At 53.9% G+C, this 25,294-nt stretch overlaps 3 protein-coding genes across 6 annotated transcripts in view; 1 reads left to right on the top strand and 2 right to left on the bottom strand.

Annotated features, from left to right (window-relative positions):
• Nucleotides 1–372: 372 nt before the first annotated feature.
• On the bottom strand, nt 373–15,011 carry GEMIN7 (gem nuclear organelle associated protein 7). Of its 4 annotated transcripts, none has more exons than XM_007997170.3 (2): nt 14,912–15,011; nt 373–1,184 (listed from the first exon to the last, which is right to left on the bottom strand). In XM_007997170.3, the coding sequence occupies exon 2, from the start codon at nt 1,174–1,176 to the stop codon at nt 781–783; it is 396 nt and encodes a 131-aa protein (XP_007995361.1). In that variant the 5' UTR covers nt 1,177–1,184; nt 14,912–15,011; the 3' UTR covers nt 373–780. The 4 variants fall into 4 exon arrangements, with proteins under 4 accessions (XP_007995361.1, XP_007995359.1, XP_007995360.1 ...); XM_007997168.3 differs by lacking the exon at nt 14,912–15,011 and adding an exon at nt 11,515–11,652; XM_007997169.3 differs by lacking the exon at nt 14,912–15,011 and adding an exon at nt 11,187–11,508.
• Nucleotides 11,672–19,515, top strand: ZNF296 (zinc finger protein 296). The gene is made up of 3 exons (XM_007997171.3): nt 11,672–14,658; nt 14,872–15,021; nt 18,436–19,515. Exons 1-3 carry the CDS (start codon nt 14,361–14,363, stop codon nt 19,413–19,415), a joined length of 1,428 nt encoding a protein of 475 aa, XP_007995362.1. The 5' UTR covers nt 11,672–14,360; the 3' UTR covers nt 19,416–19,515.
• Nucleotides 19,516–20,053: 538 nt separating this feature from the next.
• The window catches only part of CLASRP (CLK4 associating serine/arginine rich protein), a 33,182-nt gene continuing 27,941 nt past the window's right edge, over nt 20,054–25,294 (bottom strand). Inside the window, 8 exon segments of the mRNA XM_007997165.3 lie at nt 20,054–20,203; nt 20,445–20,469; nt 20,821–20,903; nt 21,673–21,719; nt 21,797–21,855; nt 22,425–22,485; nt 22,841–22,880; nt 23,299–23,562. Coding sequence (XP_007995356.2) covers nt 20,161–20,203; nt 20,445–20,469; nt 20,821–20,903; nt 21,673–21,719; nt 21,797–21,855; nt 22,425–22,485; nt 22,841–22,880; nt 23,299–23,562 — 622 coding nt within the window. The 3' untranslated portion in view covers nt 20,054–20,160.

Below are 25,294 nucleotides of genomic sequence, written 5' to 3' on the forward strand. Positions count from 1 at the left end.
AGGGGCGCCGCCACTCGGGATCCAACCATTCGCCTCCAACGAGGGGACAGCGAATCTGCTGTCGTGTGCAGTCCACAGCAACCACAGGTGGGGCAACAGGAGGAGCGCTTGGGCACGACCACGTGACCCAACACGAGCCACCGCCCGCCACAAAATGAAATCAAATCCTAATCTCCCAATCCCAGCATTCCGGTCACTCCAGCATTTCCAGGAGACTTGCGGCCCTGCAGCCCCTACACCTTTATCTGGGCTCCTGTCCTACTTGGCCCAGCTCCACTGGATTCAGCCCTGGGACAACCACCCTACCAGCTCCTAAAGATTATTCCATCCCCGTGGGTATACTTAATTAAAGAAAGAAAAACAGGAGTCGAATTTTCCTGGGGTAACTGGTTCTTTAGCAGGAGGGGAGCACTGGGGAGTATCTTCAGGGTGGCTGAACTTTGCAGCCTCTTTAATAACGTCCCCCTGTGCAAGTTGTCTCCTTTATCACCCCACCCCGATGCCCTGGTCTTCAAGAAATGGCAGCAGGCCCATCTTTCTGTAGGGTTCAGAGTTCTGTGAGGTAGAGCACTCCTTCCAGTGGGATCTTAGAATTCCTAGAGTTGCAGAATTTTACTGACTAGACCCAGGAGGTCTCAGGAGTCCAGACTTGCTTAAAGCTTGGCTGAAAATTCCAAGGGAGCTCATAACTCCATGCGGCCCAGAGTTCCTGGCTCGGGAACATTGGGAGGCCTGGGATACAGTGGCTCAGCCTCAAGCAGAAAAGTGAACACAATGTCTCTATGGCTTGAAGGTATATGAAATAATGTCACTGCATCGGAGCAGCGCCTCTGCTTGCACACCTATGGGAGTTTGCAGCTGTGACACGTAGAAGTTGGCCACATCCAGGTCGGTGGCTCCGAAGTGGGCGGCCACACGCACACCCTCGTGCAACGTGAAGCTCACCTGACGACCCACCATGGCCAGCAGGCTGCGGAGGTAACGCTCCCGAAGGGCGGCTCGGGCCCGCTGCTCCTGGAATTCCGGGGATTCTTGAGCTATGGGACGCGCCTGGATTTCAGGAACCTCTGGCCTCAGGGGGGCTCTGCGTCCATCAGGGGCAAAGCCACGGCTGAAGCCATCAGGGCCCCGGGGCAGCCGGAGCACAGGCACAGGAATGGTCACTGGAGTTTGCATTGTCTTGGCTGTTGAGTGAAGAAAAAGGGCAGGAAGTCATTACATGGTAAGCATGAGGCTAATGGAGGAGGGAGGAGTGGAAGCCGAGGCTGGTCTACCTAGGCAGCTCCACTTCACCTGCCCCAAACCGATCCACCCTGCTAAAATTTGTGCCATCATTCCCCAGTGGCTTGGATCAGAAACAAAGTGTCACATGCACAAAAACATGAGCCCCATGAAGGTAAAGACCTTTGTCTGCTTTTAAAACAGCTTTATCTCAACTTCCAGGCAATAAATATTTGCCAAAAGATGAACCCGGCCAGGCATGGTGGCTCATGCCTGTAATCCCAGCACTTTGGGAGGCCAAGGCAGGAGGATCACTTTGAAGCTGGGAGTTTGAGACCAGCCTGGGCAATATAGTGAAATCACATTTCTACAAAAAAAAAAAATTATTTTACATTAGTTGGGCTACTCAGGAGGCTGAGGGAGAAGGATTAGTTGAGCCCAGGAGATGGAGGCTGAAGTGAGCCGTAATCATGCAACTGCACTCCAGTTTGGGTGACAGAGTGAGACGCTGTCTCTTAAAAAAAAGAACAAACCCCACCTTTCTCTCACACACAACCCATCCAATCCATCAGGAAATTCTATATTCTAGATAGACTCCCACTCACACAGGAGCTAGCTTGAAAGGTCTCCAAGTGGCCAAATCTGGAATTATTTGAATACAATAATGATAGTGACAGATTATAACCCACTGGGTAAAACAGAAATCCATAATCCATACTGATAATAAATAAATGAATAAGGAAAAGAAGAAAAATATAATCCTTACTGTAGACTGGCAAGTAAATAAATATAAAAGGAATAGATGTAAAAATGTGTGGATAGGGCCGGGTGCAGTGGCTCACACCTGTAATCCCAGAACTTTGGGAGGCCAAGGTGGGCGAATCACTTGAGGTCAGGAATTCCAGACCAGCCTGGCCAACATGGCGAAACCCCCCCGCCTCTACCAAAATACAAAAATTAGCTGGGTGTGGTGGCATGTGCCTGTAGTCCCAGCTACTTGGGAGGTTAAGGCAGGAGAATCATTTGAACCCAAAAGGCAGAGGCTGCAGTGGGCGGAGATCGCACCACAGCACTCCAGCCTGGGTGACAGAGTGAGACTCTGTGTCAAAAAAAAAAAAAAAAAAAAAAACATGGATGGGAGTTAGATGAAGTAAAAGGTAGCTACATAGTATTAACAGACTCATAAGATATTCATTCACTGTAAAGGGCAAACACAAATTTATAGTGGAGGAACCTGGTACGCACCCCCTTAACTTAGTGATCAAAGCCAACATCTCCAGGAATGGGACACTAAGAAGGACTGCGCACCACTTCTGTGTTATTCCTTTTTTTCTTCTTAAAGAGACAGGGTCTGACTATGTTGCCGAGGCTGTTCTCCAACTCCTGGCCTCAAGTGATCTTCCAGCCTCTGGGCCAAACAAGGACAACGGGGACAGGCATGGTGGCTCACACCTATAATCCCAGCACTTCGGGAGGCCGAGGTGAGAGGATTGCTTGCGTTCAGGAGTTCAAGACCAGCCTGGGCAACATGGTAAGACCTTGTCTCTACTAAAAATAAAAACTATTAGCCAGGCATGACTATGTACTCATGTGAGTCCCAGCTACTCAGAAGACTGAGGTAAGAGAATCACTGGAGCCCTGGAAGGTTGAAGCTGCAGTGAGCTATGATCGCGCCACTGCACTCCAGCCTGGGCAAGAGTGAGACTTTGTCTTAGAAAAAAAAAAAACAGCCCAACTAACCTGGGCTCTTCAAAAATATTAAAGTCATGGCCAGGCACGGTGGCTCACGCCTGTAATCCCAGCACTTTGGGAGGCCAAGGCGGGTGGATCATGAGGTCAGGAGATCAAGACCATCCTGGCTAACAAGGTGAAACCCCGTCTCTACCAAAAATACAAAAAATTAGACGGGTGCGGTGGCGGGGCCTGTAATCCCAGCTACTCAGGAGGCTAAGGCAGGAGAATGGCGTGAACCCGGGAGGTGGAGCTTGCAGTGAGCCAAAATTGCACCACAGCACTCCAGCCTGGGCAACAAAGCAAGACTCTGTCTCGAAAAAATATATATATATATATATATTTTAAAGTCATAAAAGACAAAGAAAGGCTGAGGAAAAAAATGTATAAGGCTGGAAGGAGTGTCTCACACCTGTAATCCCAGCACTTTGGGAGGCAGAGGTGGGCAGATCACTTGAAGTCAAGAGTTCAAGACCAGCCTGGCCAACATGGCAAAACCCCATCTCTACTAAAACTACAAAAATTAGTGAAGCATGGTGGCAGGCACCTGTAATCCCAGCTATTCAGGAGGCTGAGGCAGGAGAATCGCTTGAACCTGGGAGGCGGATGTTGCAGTGAGCCCAGATGGTGCCATTGTACTCCAGCCTGGGCGACAGAGCAAGACTTTGTCTCAAAAAAAAAAAAAGAAAGAAAGAAAAAAATATATATATATATACACACACACACACACACATTTATTTATTCACAACCTAACACTTCTCACCTCTTCCAGTGCCAGCATTCTGCTGCCGTCACAGATGCTTCCTGCCTAGAGTACTGTAGTGAACTCCCCTCTGGGACCCTGGCTTCCACCTTCACCACCCCCAGTCTACAACCCACACCCTGTTTGTCAATGCCCAAGTCAGATCACATGTCTTCTCTGCTCAGAGCCCTCTTGTGGCTTCTGTCTTGCTCAGAGACAAAGTCAAAGTCCTCACCACAGTCCTGCTGACCCTGTGAGCTCTGGATCCTGCCGGCACCCTCGTGGTGTACCACGCTTGCTCTCCCCACCCCAGCCACACAGGCCTCCTCGCTGATTCTCAGGCGCGATGCCTGGCAGCCCCTTCTTGGGCCCTTGCACTTTCAGTTCCCTGTATCTGCCTGCATTGCCTTTCCCTCCGTAAGCTTCAAGGTGGCCTCCTTGCTTTTCCCACTGCTGGATCTCCAGCCCCCAGAAAACCGCCTGCCATAGAGACCAATGAGAATTCATGAATGGGCCGGGCATGGTGGTTCACGCCTGTAATCCCAGCACTTTAGGGGCTGAGGCTAGAGGATCACTAGAGGTCAGGAGTTCGAGAGCAGCCTGGCCAACATAGTAAAACCCTGTCTCTACTAAAATACAAAAATTAGCCAGACGTGGTGGCACATGCCTGTAATCCCAGCCACTTGGGGAGCCTGAGGCAGGAGAATCACTTGAACCCGGGAGGCAGAGGTTGCAGTGATCAGAGGTCGTGCCGCTGTACTCCAGCCTGGGCAAGAGAGCAATACTCTGTCTCAAAAACAAACAAACATTGGCCGGGCGCGATGGCTCACGCTTGTAATCCCAGTACTTTGAGAGGCTAAAGCAGGTGGATCACAAGGTCAAGAGTTCGAGACCAGCCTGGTCAACATGGTGAAACCCCGTCCCTACTAAGAATACGAAACTTAGCTAGGCATGGTGGCACATGCCTGTAATCCCAGCTACTCAGGAGGCTGAGGCAGGAGAATTGCTTGAACCCGGGAGGCAGGGGTTGCAGTGAGCCGAGATCTCACCAGTGCACTCCAACCTGGGTGACAGAGCAAGACTCCTCTCAAAAAAAACAAACAAACAACAAAATAAATGAAGAGTGGAGATCCCAGGCTGGTTTGGCTGTGAGACCTCAGTAAGAGACAGCTTTCTCTTCCACTGCATGGAAAAATAGCCCCAATTGCTGCCTATGCTGTTATTAGGATTCAACAGGCTCCTGCTAGACAGGGCCTGGCACATACTAGGTGCTCTTATTGTTAGTATTGCTGTGTGACCTGGGGTTAAACAGCTTGACTAATCTGTGCTCTGTTTCCCCTTCTGTAAAACAGAGCCCTAACTCACAGGGCTGGCATGGGGACTCAATGACCTAACTAACCTATGATGTCTGGCACATGTCTGCGACATAGGAAGCACTATGCTATGATGTCAAACACGTATAGGGAAATGCCAGCCTTGTGGGTACAGACCTGAGAGAGGAGGACCTACGTTTCAGCAGCTGTACCACTCCCTGTGGCTCTCCTCACCACTCCCTGTGGTGGTACTCTCCTCTCTAAAGCCTAGTGAGGACTAACTGAGCTGAGTGACAAGCGTTGGGTACCCAGGACCCTGGGGCCAGGCACAGAAGGGAGGTGACTGAAATTGTCCTTTTTCTTTCTTTTTTGGAGACAGTCTCACTCTGTCGCCCAGGCTGGAATGCAGTGGCGCCACCTTGGCTAACTGCAACCTCTGTCTCCCGGGTTCAAGAGATTCTTGTGCCTCAGTCTCCCGAGAAGCTGGGACTACAGACACACTCTACCATGTCTAGCTACTTTTTGTATTTTTAGTAGAGACAGGGTTTCACCATGTTGGTCAGGCTGGTCTCCAACTCCTGACCTCAAGTGATCCGCCCACCTCAGCCTCCCAAAGTGGTGGGATTACAGGCGTGAGTCACTGTGCCTGGCCTAAATTGTCCTTTTTCTTATTAGGCTCTTCCTGTCTCTGCACATGAACTATGAGCTCCTTGCAAGACAGGACCCTGCAGATAGGCCAAGGATGTGAACCAGGGCTACTCAATCTGGACACTATTGACATTTGGGGCTAGATAATTATCTGCTGTGTTGTGGGGCCTGTCCAACGCATAGGTGTAGGGTTTGAGCAGCATCCTGGCCTCTGCCCCCTATTAATAGATACCAGTAGCATCCCCTCTTCAAGTTATGACAGCCAAAAATGTCACCACTGGTGAACAGTGAACTGGTGAATGTGAATTGCATCTCAATACAATGTTTTTTTAAAAAACATCTCCATGAATTGTCAGACGTCTCCTGATAGCCCCAGATGAAACACTGATGCAGACAACAGGTCACAAAGAGGGAGGAAGGAATAAAGATGGCTATAGAAGACATGAACATAGGCTGGGCGCAGTGGCTCCCGCCCGGTAAGCCCAGCACTTTGGGAGGCCAAGGTGGGTAGATCACCTGAGGTCGAGACTAGCCTGACCAACATGGAGAAACCCCAACTCTACTAAAAATACAAAATTAGCCTGGTGGTGCATGCCTGTAATCCCAGCTACTTGGGAGGCTGAAGCAGGAGAATCACTTAGAACTTGGGAAGCAGAGGTTGCGGTGAGCTGAGATTGCGCCATTGCACTCCAGCCTAGGCAACAAGAGTGAAATGCTGTCTCAAAAAATAATTAAATAAATAAAATTAGCTGGGCCGGGCATGGTGGTGGGCTCCTGTAATCCCGCCTACTCAGGAGGCTGAGGCAGGAGACTCGCTTGAACCTGGGAGGCAGAGGTTGCAGTGAGCTGAGATATTGCGCCACTGCACTCCAGTCTGGGCAACAGACCGGAACCTCATCTCAAAAACAAACAAATGCCCCAAAAATAGCCAGGCATGGTGGCACATGCCTGTAATCCCAGTTACTCAGGAGGCTGAGGCACAAGAATCACTTGAACCTGCGAGCCAGAGGCTGCAGTCAAGGTCATGCCACTGCACTCCAGCCTGGACAGCAGAGCAAGACTCTGTCTCAAATAAATAAATAAACAAATAAATAAAAATTTTAATTAACTTTATTTTATAGAGATGAAGTCTCACTATATTGCCCAGGCTGGTCTCCAGTCTGGGCTCAAGCGATCCTCTTGCCTCGACCTCCCAAAGTGCTGGGATTACAGGCCCTGAGCCACCACACCCGGCCACTAAATTTTAATTTTAGAAAGGAAGAGGCAGCTGGGCACGAGGTGGCTCATGCCTGTAATTCCAGCACTTTGGGAGGCTAAGGCAGGTGGATCACTTTAGCCCAGGAGTTTGAGACCAGCCTGGGCAACATAGCAAAATCCCATCTCTAGAAAAAATAGAAAAATTAGCCGGGCAAAGGGTACGCTCCTGTAGTCCTAGCTACTCAGGAGGCTGAGATGGGAGGATCTAGTGCGCCCAAGGAGGCTGAGGCTGCAGTGAGATATGATTGCACCACTGTACTCCAGCCTGAGAAGAGTGAGACCCTGTCTCACAAAAAAAAAAAGAAAATGTTAAAAAGAGCGCTCCCTGTGAGGCATCTAAACCTCATCACCCACTCTGCATAATTAGCTGCCATATCTTACTGATCTCACATGCCCACAGGTGGCCCAAATAGAATCTTCCTTGGCAAAATTTTTTTTGAGACAGAGTCTCACTCTATCACTGAAACTGGAGTGCAGTGGGGCGATCTTGGCTCACTGCAACCTCTGCCTCCCGGGTTCAAGCGATTCTCCTGCCTCCGCCTTCTGAGTAGCTGGGGTTACAGGCACGCGCCACCATGCCTGGCTAATTTTTGTATTTTAGTAGAGATGGGGCTTCACCATGTTGGCCAGGCTGGTCTCCATCTCCTGGTCTCAGGGGACCCGCCCCGCCCACCCCGCTCGGCCTCCCAAAGTGCTGGGATTACAAGTGTAAGCTGCTGCGCCCAGCCGGCAAAATTGTTTTTATTTTCACTTTATTTTATTTTTCTTCTTGGCAAAATATATAGCAGAGGTCTGTGAACCTTCTCGGTAAAGTATTTTACTGTCACTGCTCAGCTCTGCTAAGTAGCACAATAGCACCCACAGAGAATATGGAAACAAATGAACATGGCTGTTCTCCAACAAAACCTTACTTACTGGGACACTGAAATTTGAATTTTCTATCATTTTTATGCACCAAAGGAAAGTTTTCTAGCCAGGTGCGGTGGCTCACAACTATAATCCCAGCACTTTGGGAGGCTGAGGCTGGAGAACTGCTTTAGCACAGGAGTTCAAGACCAGTCTGGGCAATGAAGCAAAACCCCATCTCTACAAAAAAAAAAAAAAAAAAAAATTAGCTGGGCACGGGGGGTGTGTGACTGGAGTCCCAGCTACTAAGGAGACCAAGGTGAGGGGATCGCTTGAGCCCAGTAGGTGGAGGCTGTAGTGAGCCGTAACTGTGCCACTGCACTCCAGCCTGAGTGACAGAGTGTGAGACCCTGTCTCAAAAAAAAAAAAAAAAAAAAATTCACTCATCCACATTATCCAGCATTATCAGCACATCATGTGAGTGCCTGCTGTGTGCATGACCCACGTTGGGCGGTCTTGGAAACACATCTACGACTGACACAGTGCAGTTCCGCCCTTGTGAGCTCACAGTCCAATGGGGACACAGACCTGTCCTCAGGCAGTGATGACCCAGAGTGAGCAGGGCTGGAATAAAGGAGTCCAGAGGAGACATCTGACCAGCCTGGGGGACAGGGGGTAGTTTCAAGGGAGCCCAGGAAAGATCCCTAGGATGAGATTACATTTGAGCATAGACCTGAAAGAAATTAGGAATGGAGCCATGTGGAGATTCCAATCAGAGCGAAAAGCAAAATGCAAAGATCATGGAAAGGGTGGCTTTGGGGCGTAGCAAGGCGGCCAGTGTGGAGGAGGTGGCGACAGGAACAGAGAGAACGCCTTGTGGGCTGTGATGACAATTCGGGTCTCTACTCTGAGACTGAAGCCGCTGGACAGTTCTGAGTGAAGGACGGACAGGATCTGGCTTAGAGTCCTCAGGATCCTCTGCCTGCTGCATGGACAATAAACAAGGAGACTGAAGGGAGACACTAGGAGTGCAATGAGGAGGTCACTGTAGGGGTCCAGGTGGAAGAAGATGGTGTCTAGGATGGGCTGGGGACAGTGGGAATGGGGAGAAGTGGTCAGATTGGGCTATGTTTGAAAGGTCGAGGCTGGGCTCAGTGGGTCATGTCAGTAATCCCAGCACTTCTGGAGGCTGAGGTGGGTGGATCACCTGAGGTCAGGATGAGACCAGCCTGGTCAACATGGTGAAACCTGCCTCTACTAAAAATACAAAAGTTAGCCAGGCATGGTGGCGCATTCCTGTAATCCCAGCTACTTGGGAGGCTGAGGCAGAAGAATCGCTTCAACCAGGGGGTGGAGGTTGAAGTGAGCAGAGATCGTGCCACTGTACTCCAGCCTGGGTGTCAGAGTGAGACTCCGTCTCCAAAAAAACAAAAACAACAAAAAGGTCAAGAGCCCTCGCTGATGGACAGGATGAGGGATATATAATTTGAGGAAAGAGCAGCCAAAGGAGACTCCAAGGGTTTTTTGTTTTGTTTTGTTTTTTCCCTGACAGGTAAGACCACATGAATGGAATTAAGGGATATTTGCATTTTCTAATTTTTTTCTTTTTTAAGAGTCTCGCTCTTGTTACCCAGGCTGGAGTGCAGTGGCATGATCTCGGCTCACTGCAACCTCCGCCTCCCAGGTTCAAGCAATTCTCCTGCCTCAGCCTCCCGAGTAACTAGGACTATAGGCGCGTACCACCATACCCGGCTAATTTTGTATGTTTAGTAGAGACAGGGTTTGGCCATGTTGGCCAGGCTGGTCTCGAACTCCTGATCCGCCTGCTTCGTCCTCCCAAAGTGCTGGAATTACAGGCATGAGCCACCGTGCCCGGCCTTGCATTTTCTAATTTTTTAAAAAGCACATTTACTTACTTATTTACTTTGAGGTGAGGTCTCGCTATATTGCCCACACTAATCTCCAACTCCTGGACTCAAGATATCCTCCCACCTCAGCCTTCCGAGAAGCTGGGATTACAGTCCCACGCCACCACGCCCTGCTTGCATTTTTTAATTTTTCTGACCACTGTCACTCCAATTTAGTCAGGCCTTACCAGCCCCCAGGGTCTTTCCTGAGCCTAGGTTAACACTTGAGTTTCAAGAGGAACACCCTAGTCTCCAGGGTGAGTACTTACTAAATGAATTAGATGAGGATTAGAGTGGCCAAAGAATTCTGTTAAATCCCTGGATAAAATGAAATTAAGGGAGGGTCAGTATGGGGCCTTGTATTCTCCATTAGGAAAAAAACCCAAGAGAGATTTGGTCATACTGATGCAATCCCCATTTTCGTAAAGTGGCCCGTGAAGCTGGCAGGTCTAATCTTTCCTTGGGCTGGGTGCGGTGGTTCACACCTGTAATCTCAGCACTTTGGGAGGCTGGGGGTGGGGGGCGGATCACCTAAGGTCAGGAGTTCGAGACCAGCCTGACCAACATGGCAAGACCCTGTCTCTACTAAAAATACAAAAAAAATAGCTGGGTGTGGTGGCACATGCCTGTAATCCAAGCTACGAGGGAGGCTGAGGCAGGAGGATCGCTTGAACCAGGGAGACGGAGGTTGCAGTGAGCGGAGACCGCCCCTCTGCAGTCCAGCCTGGGCAACAGAGAGACTCTGTTTCAAAAAAAAATAATAATAATTTCCTTGGTGCGAGCTGGAGGGTGGAGGAAGAGGGAGCAAACTCAGGCCCTCCCCTGTGCCCCATGCAGAAAGACAGACCGTGGAGACAAGGTGTAACCTGATAAGAAACTGGTTAAAGAAAGGTCACAGAGGGTGTGCCCAGGAGGGCAGAGGCAAGCATTATCCATTCTCCCTGGTGACCTGGCCCCAGAGGCCTTTATCCTTTCAGTCTCCAAGGCAAGGATTTCCGAAGATTTCAGGGAAAAATGCCCAAGCCCATCCCCCACGACTTGCAAAACTAGTCTTTTACATTCAAGAGCCCAACACTTAGGTCAATGGCAGGGGCAAGGGTTTCACAGACGTCTCTCCTGGTAGCCTTGGTGCTCCAGAGAAGAGATCAGCTCAGTGGACAAACATTTGGCCAACTCTTCACAATTGCCAGGGTGGGGAACCAGCTGAGTTGTCAACTGAGAAGCCACCAGACCTAATTAATTAACCAAGGTGCTGACGTGTCCACAGACACACACACACATACACACACCGTCGGCTGCTGAATCTTGATGCAAATTAGTTAAATGGGGCCACCCGAGAAGGTCAGAACCCCAAGCACAGAATCTCTCCCCTCCCCTTCTCCCCTGGGGCCGGTCAGTTTCCTTTCAATTCTGCCCTGACCACCCATTGCTCTCCTTTTATTATACTAAGCAGGTCCTCCCGGCCCCCAGGCGTCCACTCCCCACACCGCCCTGGGCGTTCGGACTGGACGTTCTTCCCACCTCCTGGCTCAGACCGAGCGATTCCGCTCCAGGTAAAGCGGGATGACTGCCACCGATGCTGCTGTTATTGTGGCCATTTATTATTTTCCGGAGGGGGAGTTTTCCGCCTTCTCCCTTCTCACCCCACCCGCGTGGGGCATTCCCGCAGCGGGCGATCGCCAAACAGTCCCTGATACTAGCGTCTGGGGACCAGAACGTCCCTCCAGCCGGCGCTGCAGGCGCGGTCCTGCCTCTTTCCGTTACTCCGGGCGTTGCACGGGGGTAGGCGTCCAGAGCTGGGGCCGGGGAGAGGGAACCTGCCGGCGACCCCCCACCACTCTGTACTCACCGAGGTCCGCGGCTACTGGCGCCCCCACTTCCGCCGGCGTCCCAGCTGCAGAGGCCCGGGCAGGCCGCGAGCCGCGGAGCCTGGGTTCCGCCCGCGCCGCCGCTACTGCCCCACGTGGTCGCGGGCTGGCTCGCGGCTTTGCGGAGCACTTTGGTCCGATCTTCCTGCCTGCGAGTTGGGGGCGTCTGGGATGCCCATTTGCGGCAGGAAGAAACTGAGGCTCAGAGAGAGGAAGACTTCCTCCCTGTTGGGTTAAGGGCAGAGCTCGGTCTTTGCATCCCCATCCCCCTACACGTAGGCACTCCTACCCCTCGCTTCCAGTGGGAACCCCCGCTCCTCTACAGGAAACCTGGAGATCATGGTTTCAGATGCCGCATACGAAGAAAGTAGCTGGGCTGGATCAGAGGCGGTCATTTTGTCCTCCAGCTCTCCCTGCAGTATCATTTTACAAAGGGGGAAACTGAGGCCTTGAGTGGGGAATATGAATCTCCCTATTCCAGGCCCAGTCAGAATTCACTTTCTCCATGCGGGGTCCTATTTACGCAGGGATCCTGTGGGCGTTTGCTTTCCACTAGATCACCAAGGCCTAGTGCCAGGTACACAATTTGGTGCTTTGCAAATATCTGTTGAAAGAATATCAGGCACATAGTAGGTACTCAATAAATATTTGTTGACTTAACTATGAACGAGTAGGGGCTGTATGTATGAACAAGACAGACTCCCATCCTGCCTTCTAGAACCCATGTTCTAGTGGGGGTAGAAGGGACAGAATAGGGTAAAACGAGCAAATACGTAAACAAGATCAAAGTGTTTGATCAAAGTGATGTATAAAGAATAAAATAGGCCGGGCACGGTGGTTCACGCCTGTAATTCCAGCACTTTGGGAGGCTGAGGCGGGTGGATCACCTGAGGTCAGGAGTTCGAGACCAGCCTGGCCAACATGGTGAAAACCTGTCTCTACTAAAAATACAAAAATTAGCCGGGTGCCTGTAATCCCAGCTACTCCAGAGGCTCAGGCAGGAGAATCGCTTGAACCCGGAGGTGGAGGTTGCAGTGAGCTGAGATCGTGCCATTGCACTCCAGCCTGGGCAACAAGAGTAAAACTCCATCTCAAAAAAAAAAAAAAGAGTAAAATAAGGGCAATGGGATAGTGGGTGGCTGGGTTCCATGGAACTTAAAATTGAGTGATCTGAGGCTGAGTACAGCGTCTCACATCTGTAATCTCAGCACTTTGGGACGCTGAAGCAGGAGGATCACTTCAAGCCATGAGTTTCAGACCAACCAGGGCAATAAAGCAAGTCCCTGTCTCTATTAAAAACAAAATTTTTTTGAAAATTTAAAAATTACTTTCTTTTTTTAAAAAAAAGGGTGATCAGAGAAGGCAGGATTGAAGAAGAAACCACCTCAGATAACCCTCTAGTTCCAACCTGCCCTACCTCCTTCGACAGATGGAGAAGTGAGATCCAAGAGGGGACTGGGGACAGATGGAGGTCATGGAGTGTAATTTGCAAGGCCTCCAGCAGGGTGGGGCTACTTTAGATACTGTTGGTCAGGGCCCTCTGCTCTCAGGAGGACAATGGAGCCCGGACCTGAATAACAATGCAGAATTCCAAGAGATCAGCATCTGAAATCAGCATCTGGGCTGGGGACAGCTGGGGGAGAACAGATTCTGGCCCTGACCTCAGGGGGCTTGCACTGGGTGGGGGAGAGGACAGTCCACAAGCAGTTCTATACTGCCATGCGGTTGGTGCCAGGAAGGAAAGAATACTCATCAGGGATTGAGGGTGGGGCAGGGTGTCGATGCCACTTCAAACAGTGAGCAGAGAGAACTGCTTGGGGGAGGGAAGTTCAAGGAGGCGGAGTGGAGGCAGGTGAACTGCTTGGCTATTTGGTTTTAATAGCGACTTCTGGTCTAGGAACAGAGTTGATGTGTATGATTACAGTTCTCCTCTGCTCAAAACCCTCCCAAGGCTCCAGTCTTAGGAAAACCAAAAGACTTTAAAGCGATCAAAAGATTGCTTGGATCTGCCCCCATGTTTTCACTGAACTCAATACCCAACCCGTATTGCCTCTCCCTTTCCTTGTAATTCCTCAATGCCCAGGTCCACTGGCTGGCTTCCTTCCCTCCAACCTCAGATCCACCATGCCCTTTCCAGCACAGGGGAGAAAATTGAATCCCTCAACCCCAGTAACCCTCTCCGCCTTTCCAGCTTTCTTTTGCTCCATGGCACTGGTCATCATCAAAGGCCATCTATATTTTACATAATTATGTTTATAGTGTCTTCCCCCACCGTCTAAACTCCGTGCAGGCAAACATTATCGTCTGTTTGTTCCCTCCTGTATTCCCAGTGCTTCAAACAGTCTGGCGCACAGGAGGCACTCAGTGAATGCTTGCAAAATGAATTTTTATTGTAATGCATTTAATGAAATAGCCCAGATTACTATTAAGCACCTAATAACAAACGTGACCGACTATTTTCTCGCTTGGGGGTGTGTGTGGGCATCCCGTGCCTCAGTTTCACCCGCCCTAAAATGGGATCAGGGATAGCTGTTTCAATGACTTGTGGGAATTCGGTGTGATTAAATTTGGTCACTAAGCCAAGCGCAGGGGGCACTGCCTAGATTGAGTTAGGCCGCCGGCAGGGCCCCAGCAGCGCGGCTCGGTCCCCTCCCATCAGGCCCCGCCCTGGTAGGCGGAGCCACGGGCCCGGCCAGCACGTGTAAGAGTTCGCAGCGGGTCGCCGCAGTCACTCACCTGAGCGCGCACGGTCCGCGCGTCCTCCGCTCGTGCGTCCTCCGCCCGCCCGCCCGCTCGCCCGCTCGCCCGCTCGCCCGGCCCGCGACTCATGTCCCGCCGCAAGGCCGGCAGCGCGCCCCGCCGAGTAGAGCCCGCGCCCGCAGCCAACCCAGACGACGAGATGGAAATGCAGGACCTCGTCATCGAACTCAAGCCCGAGCCAGACGCGCGGCCCCAACAGGCCCCAAGACTGGGGTCCTTCTCCCCGAAGGAGGTGTCCTCGGAGGGGCGGTTCGGCGGCGAACCCCACCACTCCTCTGGCCCCATGCTCGCCGGGGCCGCCCTTCTCGCCCTCGGCGCGCGGAACCCGTGGACTCTGCGGACACCACTGACCCCGAACCTTCCCGGTGAGCGCCCCGGGCCCTGGGCCCAGCCTCCCTTACCTTTGACCCTCGGGTGGGACCCCTCCCTTTGGGCATGGGCCCCTCGCCCTGCCTTATCTCTTTCGCCCCGTCCTGCCCCCCAGGCTCCCTTCTGACCTTCGGTTTCCCCTCTCCTTCGGCACCCTCAGCCCCCATCCTGGCCCCACCCCACGCTCACCACCCGCTTCCTCCCTGCAGACCGCCAGCCCTGGACCGACAAACACCCAGATCTGTTGACCTGCGGCCGCTGCCTGCAGACCTTCCCGTTGGAGGCCATCACTGCCTTCATGGACCACAAGAAGCTGGGCTGTCAGCTCTTCAGAGGCCCCAGCCGCGGCCAGGGCTCAGGTGAGTAAAGCCGGGTGCAGTCCCCCTCTCAAGTTCAAGGGCTGGGCTTCCTGCTGGAGAGGGACTGGGCTGGACGGCAGGGCACTGAGCACTACTTCCCCTTTCTCGCTTCCCATCGGGTGCAGCCTAGGCGTGGCCAGGGCCTGCCCGTCCTGGGGCAGGGACTAGTGGTGGTGGTGGGAAGGGGGGGCAAGGGGGGTTGGGCAGGGAAGGAGGGCCGCCTACAGGGTGTGGCCAGCCCCAGAAGACTAGCCCGGGATTTTGCCCCCCACACACACACCCCAACCTGGTTTCACTTCTCCTTCCCCTTGGCCAGAAATAACTGGCCAGGTGGCTGGACCAGGGTGGCAGTAGGGGGGGACCTCTGGGGAGGGCAGTGGCCCGGGGGGAGGGGGAGTGGAGGCCAGCTGGAATGGGGAGGTTGCCACCTCCTCCTGTCTGTCAATTCTGATTGAGGTGCTAGTACAGCTAACTGCTCTGAGCCAGGGAAGGGGCTTCTGGCTTCCCTTGGTGATGGAATCTCCCAGCACTGCGTGGTGGGAATCCCCTGGTTTGAGCGAGCTCCCCGGTGCTGGACACCAGGGTTCCTCCTCTTGGGAGGGAATTAAAATCCTTCACATGGCACTTGACCCTCGGTGAGCTTTTAGTCAGTGTTGGCTGCAGGGCTTAATCCAAACCTAATTTCCAGCCCCCACCCCTTGCCCTCCTGAGACTTTTGAGAAGTGGAATTATTTAGGGTTGGGCCAGGGAGGGTCTGGTGGTGGGAAAGAGGAGGGGCTTGTGACTGATTGAATCGGCTTTAGAGTTGGAGCATGGAGAGTGGCCTGGCGAGTGAGCGAGCGAGGGAGCGAGGGTCTGTGATAGAATTGCTGGAACAAAACACTGTTTCACAGGCTCTGCAGTTTGAGCGCTTATGTGGACCTAAGCTCTCAACCATCCCCCAAGCGAGGTCACAACTACCCTTGAAAGGGAGGGGATCTCTAGGGTCCCTGAATTCTAGCAACTGAGGCACACAGAGGACTATGTCTTGCCCAAGGTCACACAACTAGGGAGCAGAGAAGTCTGAATTTGAGTGCAGGCCAGGCCTGTGTTCTTGACCCGGGACTGGTTGTATCACAAAGGTTGTCTCATCCAAGACTAGAATTTGAAAAATGGAAAGGCTAGTTCAGTTAGGAAGTGTCCTCTGAGAGTACCCCGAAGGTCCAGATAAAAATCCAAGTTCAGGTTTGGGGGCTCTCAATTTGAGATCCATGTAGAGGGTGGGGAACCCAGGTCACTACCACCTGTTTACTATGTGGCCGCTAAGCTTTCTCTGTAGCTATCCCCATTATTATTATTATTATTATTATTTTGAGGCAGTCTTACTCTGTCACCCATGCTGGAGGCTGTGGCACAATCTTAGCTCACTGCAACCTCCGCCTCCCAGGTTCAAGTGATTCGGCCTCAGCCCTCCAGGTAGCTGGGACTACAGGTGTGCACCACCATGGCTGGCGAGTTTTTGTATTTTTGGTAGAGACACGGTTTCACCATGTTGACCAGGCTTAGTGTGTCAAACTCCTGACCTCAGGTGATCCGCCTGTCTCGGCCTCCTGAAGTGCTGGAATTACAGGCATGAGCCACCACGCCCAGATATCTCAATTACTTTAAAAATTATTTTTATTAAACCAAAATTCCTTTTTTTTTTTTTTTTTTTTTTGAGACAGAATCTTGCTTTTGTCACCTAGGCTGGAGTGCAGTGGTAGGATCTTGGCTCACTGCAACCTCTGCCTCTTGGGTTCAAGCGATTCTCCTGCCTTAACCTCCCAAGTGGCTGGGATTACAGGTGCCTGTCACCATGCCTGGCTATTTTGTATTTTTAGTGGAGAGAGGGTTTCGTCGTGTTGGCCAGGCTAGTTTCAAACCCCTGACCTCAAGAGATCCACCCGCTTCAGCCTCCCAAAGTGCTGGGATTACAGATGTGAGCCACTGCGCCCAGCCTAAACCAAAAATCTTATTCAAAAACCTCTGTTCCCAGCCGGACATGGTGGCTCATGCCTGTAATCCCAGCACTTTGAGGGGCTGGGGTGAAAGGATTACTTCAGGCCATAAGTTCAAGAATAGCCTGGGCAACGTAGCAGAGCCCCATCTCTTTAAAAAATACTAAATTAAAAATTTAAAGCAAAATAAAAGCAAGCCTCTGTTCTGCCCTCTCCCCCTCCCCCAGCAGTCTGGATTGAAATCCCAGCTTTACCCCTTCCAAGCTGTGCCGCCCTGGGAAAATGCCTCTCTGTGCCTCAGTTTTCCTGTCTGGAAAATGGTGATCTTATTTTCCTGTCCTGAGGGAAAGCTGGGCTATGAGCTATGGCTCAGCACCTAGCATGTAGGAAGCGCTCACTGAATTAACGTAACTTTTTTTTTTTGGGACGGAGTCTCACTCTGTCACCTGGGCTGGAGTGCAGTGGTGCTATCTCACCTCACTGCAAGCTCCGCCTCCTGGGTTCACGCCATTCTCCTGCATCAGCCTCCCAAGTAGCTGGGACTACAGGCCCAGCTCATTTTTTGTACTTTTAGTAGAGACGGGGTTTCACCATGTTAGCCAGGATGGTCTTGATCTCCTGACCTCGTGATCCGCTTGCCTCGGCCTCCCAATTACAGGCTTGACCACCGTGCCCAGCCAACCTAACTTTTCAAAAGGTTTTCAAACACATGGCCTAGCGCAGTGGCTCAGGCCTGTAGTCCCAGCACTTTGGGAGGCCAAGGTGGGAGGATCACTTGAGGTGGAGAGTTTGAGACCAGCCTGGCCAATATGGTGAAACCTCATCTCTACTAAAAATACAAAAATTAACCAGGCGTGGTGGCGGGCGCCTGTAATCCCAACTACTCGGGAGGCTGAGGCATGAGAATAGTTTGAATCCGGGAGGTGGAGGTTGCAGAGCTGAGATTGCACTACTGCACCCCAGCCTGGGTGACAGAGTGAGACTCTTCAAAAAAATGGTTTTCCCATCCTGGCTAACATGTTGAAACCGTCTCTAATAAAAATACAAAAATTAGCCGGGCATGGTGGCGGGTGCCTGTAATCCCAGCTACTCAGGAGGCCGAGGCGGGAGAATGACGTGAACCCAGGAGGCAGAGCTTGCATTGAGCCATTGCACTCCAGCCCAGGTGACAGAGCGAGACTGTCTCCAAAAAAAAAAAATTGGTTTTCAAACACAAAGCCTCAGGTACTCAGCACCCACTCCACAGATTTTTCATGTCCACTCCTCCTCTGAGCATCAGCTTCCTGGTCCTTCTGGTGTGTGTGTGTCTTGTTACTGCCAAGTCCTTGGCCCTGCAGGAGTGCCTGTCCCACAGAAGGTGTCCAGCTGGCAGCTGTGAACTGCAAACCCCATGACTCCTTCCTCTCCGCACTAACACTCTGCCTCTTTTTCTTACCAGAACGAGAGGAGCTAAAGGCCTTGAGCTGCCTGCGCTGTGGCAGACAGTTCACAGTGGCCTGGAAGCTGCTGCGTCACGCCCAGTGGGACCATGGACTGTCCATCTACCAGACAGAATCAGAGGCCCCAGAGGCCCCGCTCCTGGGCCTGGCTGAGGTGGCTGCAGCCGTGTCGGCAGTGGTGGGGCCAGCAGCTGAGGCCAAGAGCCCCCGTGCAAGTGGCAGTGGCCTCACCCGGCGGAGCCCCACCTGTCCCGTGTGCAAGAAGACCCTCAGCTCCTTCAGCAACCTCAAGGTGCACATGCGCTCGCACACAGGGGAGCGGCCCTATGCATGCGACCAGTGTCCCTATGCCTGCGCCCAAAGCAGCAAGCTCAACCGCCACAAGAAGACCCACCGGCAGGTGCCGCCCCAGAGTCCCATCATGGCGGACACCAGCCAGGAGCAGGCCTCTGCGGCCCCTCCGGAGCCGGCTGCCCATGCCGCTGCCCCCGCCAGCACCCTCCCATGCAGCAGTGGTGAGGGGGCTGGAGCCGCCGCCACAGCAGGTGTCCAAGAACCCGGGGCTCCTGGCAGTGGGGCTCAAGCTGGCCCTGGTGGAGACACTTGGGGAGCCATCACCGCAGAACAGAGAACTGACCCTGCAAACAGCCAGAAGGCATCACCCAAAAAGATGCCCAAGTCAGGGGGCAAGAGCCGTGGGCCCGGGGGCAGCTGCGAGTTCTGTGGGAAGCATTTTACCAACAGCAGCAACCTGACAGTGCATCGGCGCTCGCACACTGGGGAGCGCCCCTACACCTGTGAGCTCTGCAACTACGCCTGCGCCCAGAGCAGCAAGCTCAACCGCCACCGCCGCATGCACGGCATGACACCTGGCAGCACCCGCTTCGAGTGCCCTCACTGCCATGTGCCCTTCGGCCTGCGAGCCACCCTGGACAAACACCTTCGGCAGAAGCACCCTGAGGCAGCCGGGGAGGCCTGAGCCCAGGAAAGGCCGCCACTGTCCCTGGCACCGCCACCAACACCTGTTGACCTCCTCGTTTTTGCCCCCTTTTCCAAGTAAATTTCCCCTTTTATTTACACCCGTTTGGACTCTGGCTTTCTTGGGGTGCTGAGGTGGGGCAGGAGGCTTCCCCTCCTTGGGGTGGACAGCTGGACAGACCGGTTTGGAGTGAGGGGGTGAGGGAACGGCCAGCCCCCAGTGCCTGCGGCGCCGCAGGATTGGCACAGAAAGCCGCGCTCCCAGTTCCTGGTGCGGGCGAGGCCAGGGCAGGGGCCAAGGCGAGGGCGGGGAGAGGCCTGGACCTGTCGCCAGAGGCCCCAGGCAAAGGGGCCCATGTGGGACATGCTGGGCCGACACCCTGTGTCCACACCTGCGGGCAGGTCTGGGCCCTCTCCCTTGGGACTGTGCCCTGGCCTGAGCAGGCCTCACTGAGCCATGGCAGGTTCTGATGAACAGGGGCCTGCCACTTAGCCATCAGATGTGGGCAAGATGTGCCACACAGGCAGCACTGGCACCTGGCCTGTAAACCCAAGTGTCCTCCCAGCTGGCTCTGCTGGCCAGTGGGCCCTGGGGTGGGAGAGCCCTGCACCAACCACAGATGACACTGAGGCAGGTGACGGGAATTAAATAACTTGACTTTATTTCACTAGAGATAAAACCAGCAGCATCACAGCTTAAGCCCCTTACCCCACCCCCTTGTCCTCCCCACCCCTCCCTCTTCTGCCTAATGTCGGTAATGGGGGCTTCGGGATCGGGACCTTGAGCGCCTGGAAAGAGAAAGGGAGGGGCCGTGAGAATGGGGTGTACACACATCAACACAGCTGGGACCATGGAGGCTTCAGTGATCGGGGCACTTGTCTGTAGAGGAAGGGATGTTCCCCAAGGGATGAGACCAGCCCCTCCAACTGGAGGTGGGTACAGGGTGAGGCTGGAGGAATGAGAGCCAGGACCTCCCATCAAAGGACAAGTGTCACTTCCCAGAAAATGGAGGGTCATGGGCTTCCTTACCTTCGAGAAGAGCTGTATTCTCGACCTGGAAAGAAAAGAGCAGATGAAGAGCGAGCAAACATCCAGGGTCAGGGCCTCTTCCTTGACCTGGGGTGAGGTCCTCAAAACTGAACTTCAGGGGTTGTCTCCAAATGAGGGGACATTTCCAGAGAGTCCAGTGGCTGCGACTTGTGCCCCTCACCAGCCCATGCCGGAATGAGCACTTCTAATTTCTGCAATCACCTTGTGACTAAAGCAATGTGTGTGTACGTGTGTGTATCTTAAGAGCTTTCATTTCTGGAAGGCTAATGTGGAACACATACTATTTTTTTTTGTAACCCTGCTTGACACTTTTCTTTAAAGCCCCAGAGCCCTCCAGCCAGGTGGGGACACTCACTGTATCGGGGGGAGGGTGAGCGACTCTGCCGGCTGTACTGGCGTTCCCACTCTTCTCTCTCCTTCTCTCGGCGTTCCCGCTCCCTGCAAAGGCATGGCGTTAGCATCTGGCAGAGAACACTGGACACACTGAACTCAGGGAGGGCAGGTGCTTCCGACACCCTACTCTGAGAAAGACAATAAACCAAGGGGGCCGGTACTGCCACCAATCCCTGCTTGGAAAGGGGGCCCGAAGTTCAGAGGGACCCCAGCTGGCGGAGCTGACTGGAATCCCAGCCCCCTTCCTAGGAAAGCCTTGTGAACAGAGGGAGGCACGATAGTCCCATCATTTCCTGCCGCACTGGGGCACCTGCACACACTGAGTGTTGAAATGGTCTCCGTCACAGTGGCCAGGCTTGGCAACCCAATGGCTACATCTACTGGGTGCCTTCTCCGTGCCTGGCCTTGATCTTGTCAAATCCCCCCAACAGCCTGTGAGGTGGGACAATGACTCTGTCTCCACTTAGGAGATGAACAAACAGGCTGGGACAGGAGAAAGACCCATGGCAGTGGGTGGGTGGGTAAGGGGTATCAGGAACAGCTTGCCAGGACAACAGAACAGCAAAGGTGACTGGCACTTGGAGGCTGGAAGAGCTGGGATGAGGTTGCAGTGGCGGGAGGCAGGCCGAAATGGAGGGAGGAAATTCAGGAGGAGAGAGGCGGTGGGGCACAGCCCTGAGGGCCAGGCAGGGCTCTGCCTTTCATCCACCCACAGGGAGCTGGGCAGGGCTCGAGCCAAGAGCCCGTGGTGGGAAGGCCAGGAAGCCCAGGAGCAGGAGGTGTGGCTATGGGACAGGGAGGGGCAAGGTCTTACTTCATCCGGATCTTGCGGGCCATGGCTCGAAGCTCGTCTTCCCGCTCCTGCAGCAGACAGGGCCATGAGGACGTGGCCAGGCCAGCACCCACCCACCACCCCAGCCCTCCCTTCCCCACTTCACCTGCCGCTCATGCTCCTGCTGGATCATCTTCTCCTGTGCCGCCTTCTTATCCGCCTTGACTGTAGGGAGGAAGATACACGGTGGCTGAGGGGTGCCCTTAAGAGCCCTGCTCTCTTTATTTTTTTGAGATGGAGTCTCCCTCTGTCACCCAGGCTGTGATCTCAGCTCACTGCAAGCTCCGCCTCCCGGGTTCACACCATTTTCCTGCCTCAGCCTCCCCAGTAGCTGGGATTACAGGAGCCCGCCACCATGCCTGGCTAATTTTTTGTATTTTTAGTAGACACGGGGTTTCACCGTGTTAGCCAGGATGGTCTCGATCTCCTGACTTCGTGATCCACCCACCTTGGCCTCCCAAAGTACTGGGATTACAGGCGTGAGCCCACCGCGCCCGGCAAGAGCCCCACTCTCTAAAACGAGGAAGCTGAGCTCAGACAGGTCAACCTGACTGCAAAGGCCTCAGCATGGCGGCAGCGGAACTGATGTAAACCCAATCCTCCCCCAGAGCACCTCCGCGCCTGCGCAGACTCTCCAGGGAAGGGCCAGGCCTCCCGAGGTGGTGCTGGGTCTCCTTGCTCCCACTGCCAAGGGGAAGAGCTGTGAAACCCTGGAGGGACGGGGCAGAACATACACTGCCTGTTCAGCGCCTTCTGCATCCTCAGTTTCAGCTTCTCCTGAGGCGTCAGCTTGGGCTGGGGAGGGGGGAGAAGAGGTGGGAGAGGGGGTGGGTGTCCCAGAGCTCCCACAACCCACCTCAGCCAAGAGCCTGGGGCTTTTGGGGCGGGGGGGAACAACGTGGGGAGGAGGGGCAGGCTGTGGACAGCCCTGAAGCTCCCAGAGGCTCAGTGACAGATGGAGCCCCAGTGTACAGTGAGGAGGGAAGAGGGATATGGTTCTCATGGGGGCAGACCCTTCCCCCGCTCCCCTCCCAGTCCCTGGGGCTGGATCTCCCAGCCCACCCGGGCCCCCCTGCAGGCCCACCAGGCCCAGCTCTTGGGCACTGCTGCTGACGGGAATTAGACGGGCGAGTTCCAAATTCTTACTGACTTTGGCAGCTCCTGTCTCTTTACCAGCGGCAGGTTCGGTCCTGGGTGGGGGCAGGGCCAGAGGACATGGTTGGGAGGGGGAGAGGACAGCTGCCACCTCTGACCCCAGCCTCAGCACTGCCCTCAGATCAGGTGGCCAAGGTATGGGCCTTCTGAGGCCCCAGGGTGCAACCATGTCCCTCTCAGACCCCACAGAACCTGTAAGACTGGGCCCTGTTCCCTTCTGACCCTCATCAAGGACAAGGTTCTGACTGTGCAGATCCTCCAGGATTTGGTGTGTCCCCCTCAGACCCCCCAGGCCAGGGCTGTGTCCCCCTGAAATCCACCCTCCCAGGCCAGGGCCATACCCCGGCCCCCAGACCTCCTGGGGTAGGACTGTTTCCCCAAAAAGAAAACAGTGACGTTCGCCCTCTCCACCTGAGGTTGGCAGCCCTCTTCCTCCAGACCCGCCCTGCTCACTTTTTCAGCTTCTCGCCCACAGCAGGGGACGCGGCCGGCCTGGTCAGCTTCTCTCTTGCGGGTGACGGTGAGGGGCTCTGGCTGCGGCTGCGGCTGCGGCTGCGGCTACGGCTCTGGCTGGGGCTGGGGCTGTGGCTGCGGCTGTGAGTCAGGCTGCGACTGCGGGACGGACTGAGGGACCAGCTGCTGCGGCTGCGGCTACTGCTGTGGTGCCTGAGGCCCCGGCCACCCCGCCTGTAGCGGTCCCCTGAGTGGGAGCGGCTCCTGGGGATGCAGCAGGGCGGGAGGAGGACTGTGAGGCTCCAGGGACCCCAACCGCACCCCACCCTGGCTTCAGATCCACAGTCCTCCTTCCTGCAAGGCCCGGGGTGACGGGCTTGACTCTCCTCTCCTGCTACTCTCTGTCTGAAATGTCCCGAAGCGGCACTCCGGCCTCCCTCTGGCTACAGAGATGGCGTTCTAGATACACTCAGCCTAAGGGCAGTCCTGCCATCATGAGCCCTGCCTGGCCCGTGTCACCTCTCCCTCACTAGACACCCACTTGCCAACTTCTCGGGAGGGGAGCTCTGGGAGGGATGGTTGGCTCCCCCTTTATGAGCCGTGTCCAGCTCAGGCACAATGGTGTTCCATGGCGACCTCACCTACACCCTCACCCACCTCCTCATCCTGCTTGTGTCCAGGGTCTTGACAGCAGTGGGGACCATCCCTTGTCCTCCACCATTCTCAGCACAGACCCACAAGTTCCAATCTGGGGATGTAGAACCCCATCCTCTCCCTGCTCCGGTCACTCTCAGGGTGGCATGCAAGATGTGCCCAGGTCCCACCTGCCCTCCAAGTCTTTCTCCTGTCATTGCTCTGGGTAAACTACAAGGAATATATGACCCGGAAGCCAATTCTGGGCCACACACTAACTCTGCTTGGGCTCTTTTTTTTTGTTTTTTTGAGACAGAGTCTGTCACCCAGGCTAGAATGCAGTGGTGCAACAGCTCGGCTCACCGCAACTTCCGCTTCCTGGGTTCAAGCAATTCTACTGCCTCAGCCTCTCGAGTAGCTGAGATTACAGACGTACACCACCATGCCTGGCTAATTTTTGAATGAAATTTTTATAAAATTAAAATTTGTTGTCATTATTAAGAAAACAAGGGCCAGGGGCCGGGCGCGGTGGCTCAAGCCTGTAATCCCAGCACTTTGGGAGGCCGAGACGGGCGGATCACGAGGTCAGGAGATCGAGACCATCCTGGCGAACATGGTGAAACCCCGTCTCTACTAAAAAATACAAAAAACTAGCCGGGCGAGGTGGCGGGCGCCTGTAGTCCCAGCTACTCGGGAGGCTGAGGCAGGAGAATGGCGTGAACCCGGGAGGCGGAGCTTGCAGTGAGCTGAGATCCGGCCACTGCACACCAGCCCGGGCGACAGAGCGAGACTCCGTCTCAAAAAAAAAAAAAAAAAAGAAAACAAGGGCCAGGCGCGGTGGCTCACGCCTGTAATCCCAGCACTTTGGGAGGCCAGGGTGGGTGGATCACAAGGTCAGGAGTTCAAGACCAGCCCGGCCAACATAGTGAAACCCAGTCTCTACTAGAAATACAAAAATTAGCCGGGCATGGTGGTGTGCGCCTATAATCCCAGTTACTTGGGAGGCTGCGGCAGGAGAATCACGTGAACCCAAGAGGTGGAGGTTGCAGTGAGCCAAGATCGCGCCACTGCACTCCAGCCTGGGTGACACAGCGAGACTCTGTCTCAAAACAAAGGAAAGAAAACAAGAGCTATCCTCTAAAAATCCAGACCCTCAACTTCTCCTGAGAACTAGAAAGACTAGGTGACACTAGACCTGCTGCTGAGCGGTCAACGCCCCCACTGGAGGGAACACGTGCTTGCCAGGTCAACAGGATCTCTACCTGGCCCCTCTACTTTACCTGCCAGACCCTACAGGCAGCTGACATGGTGATCAGTGCTACAATAACGCAGGTAATGATGCTGACGATATTAACGGTACTTA

The sequence above is a fragment of the Chlorocebus sabaeus genome, chromosome 6 (genome assembly GCF_047675955.1).
Source record: "Chlorocebus sabaeus isolate Y175 chromosome 6, mChlSab1.0.hap1, whole genome shotgun sequence".
Lineage (NCBI taxonomy): Eukaryota > Metazoa > Chordata > Mammalia > Primates > Cercopithecidae > Chlorocebus > Chlorocebus sabaeus.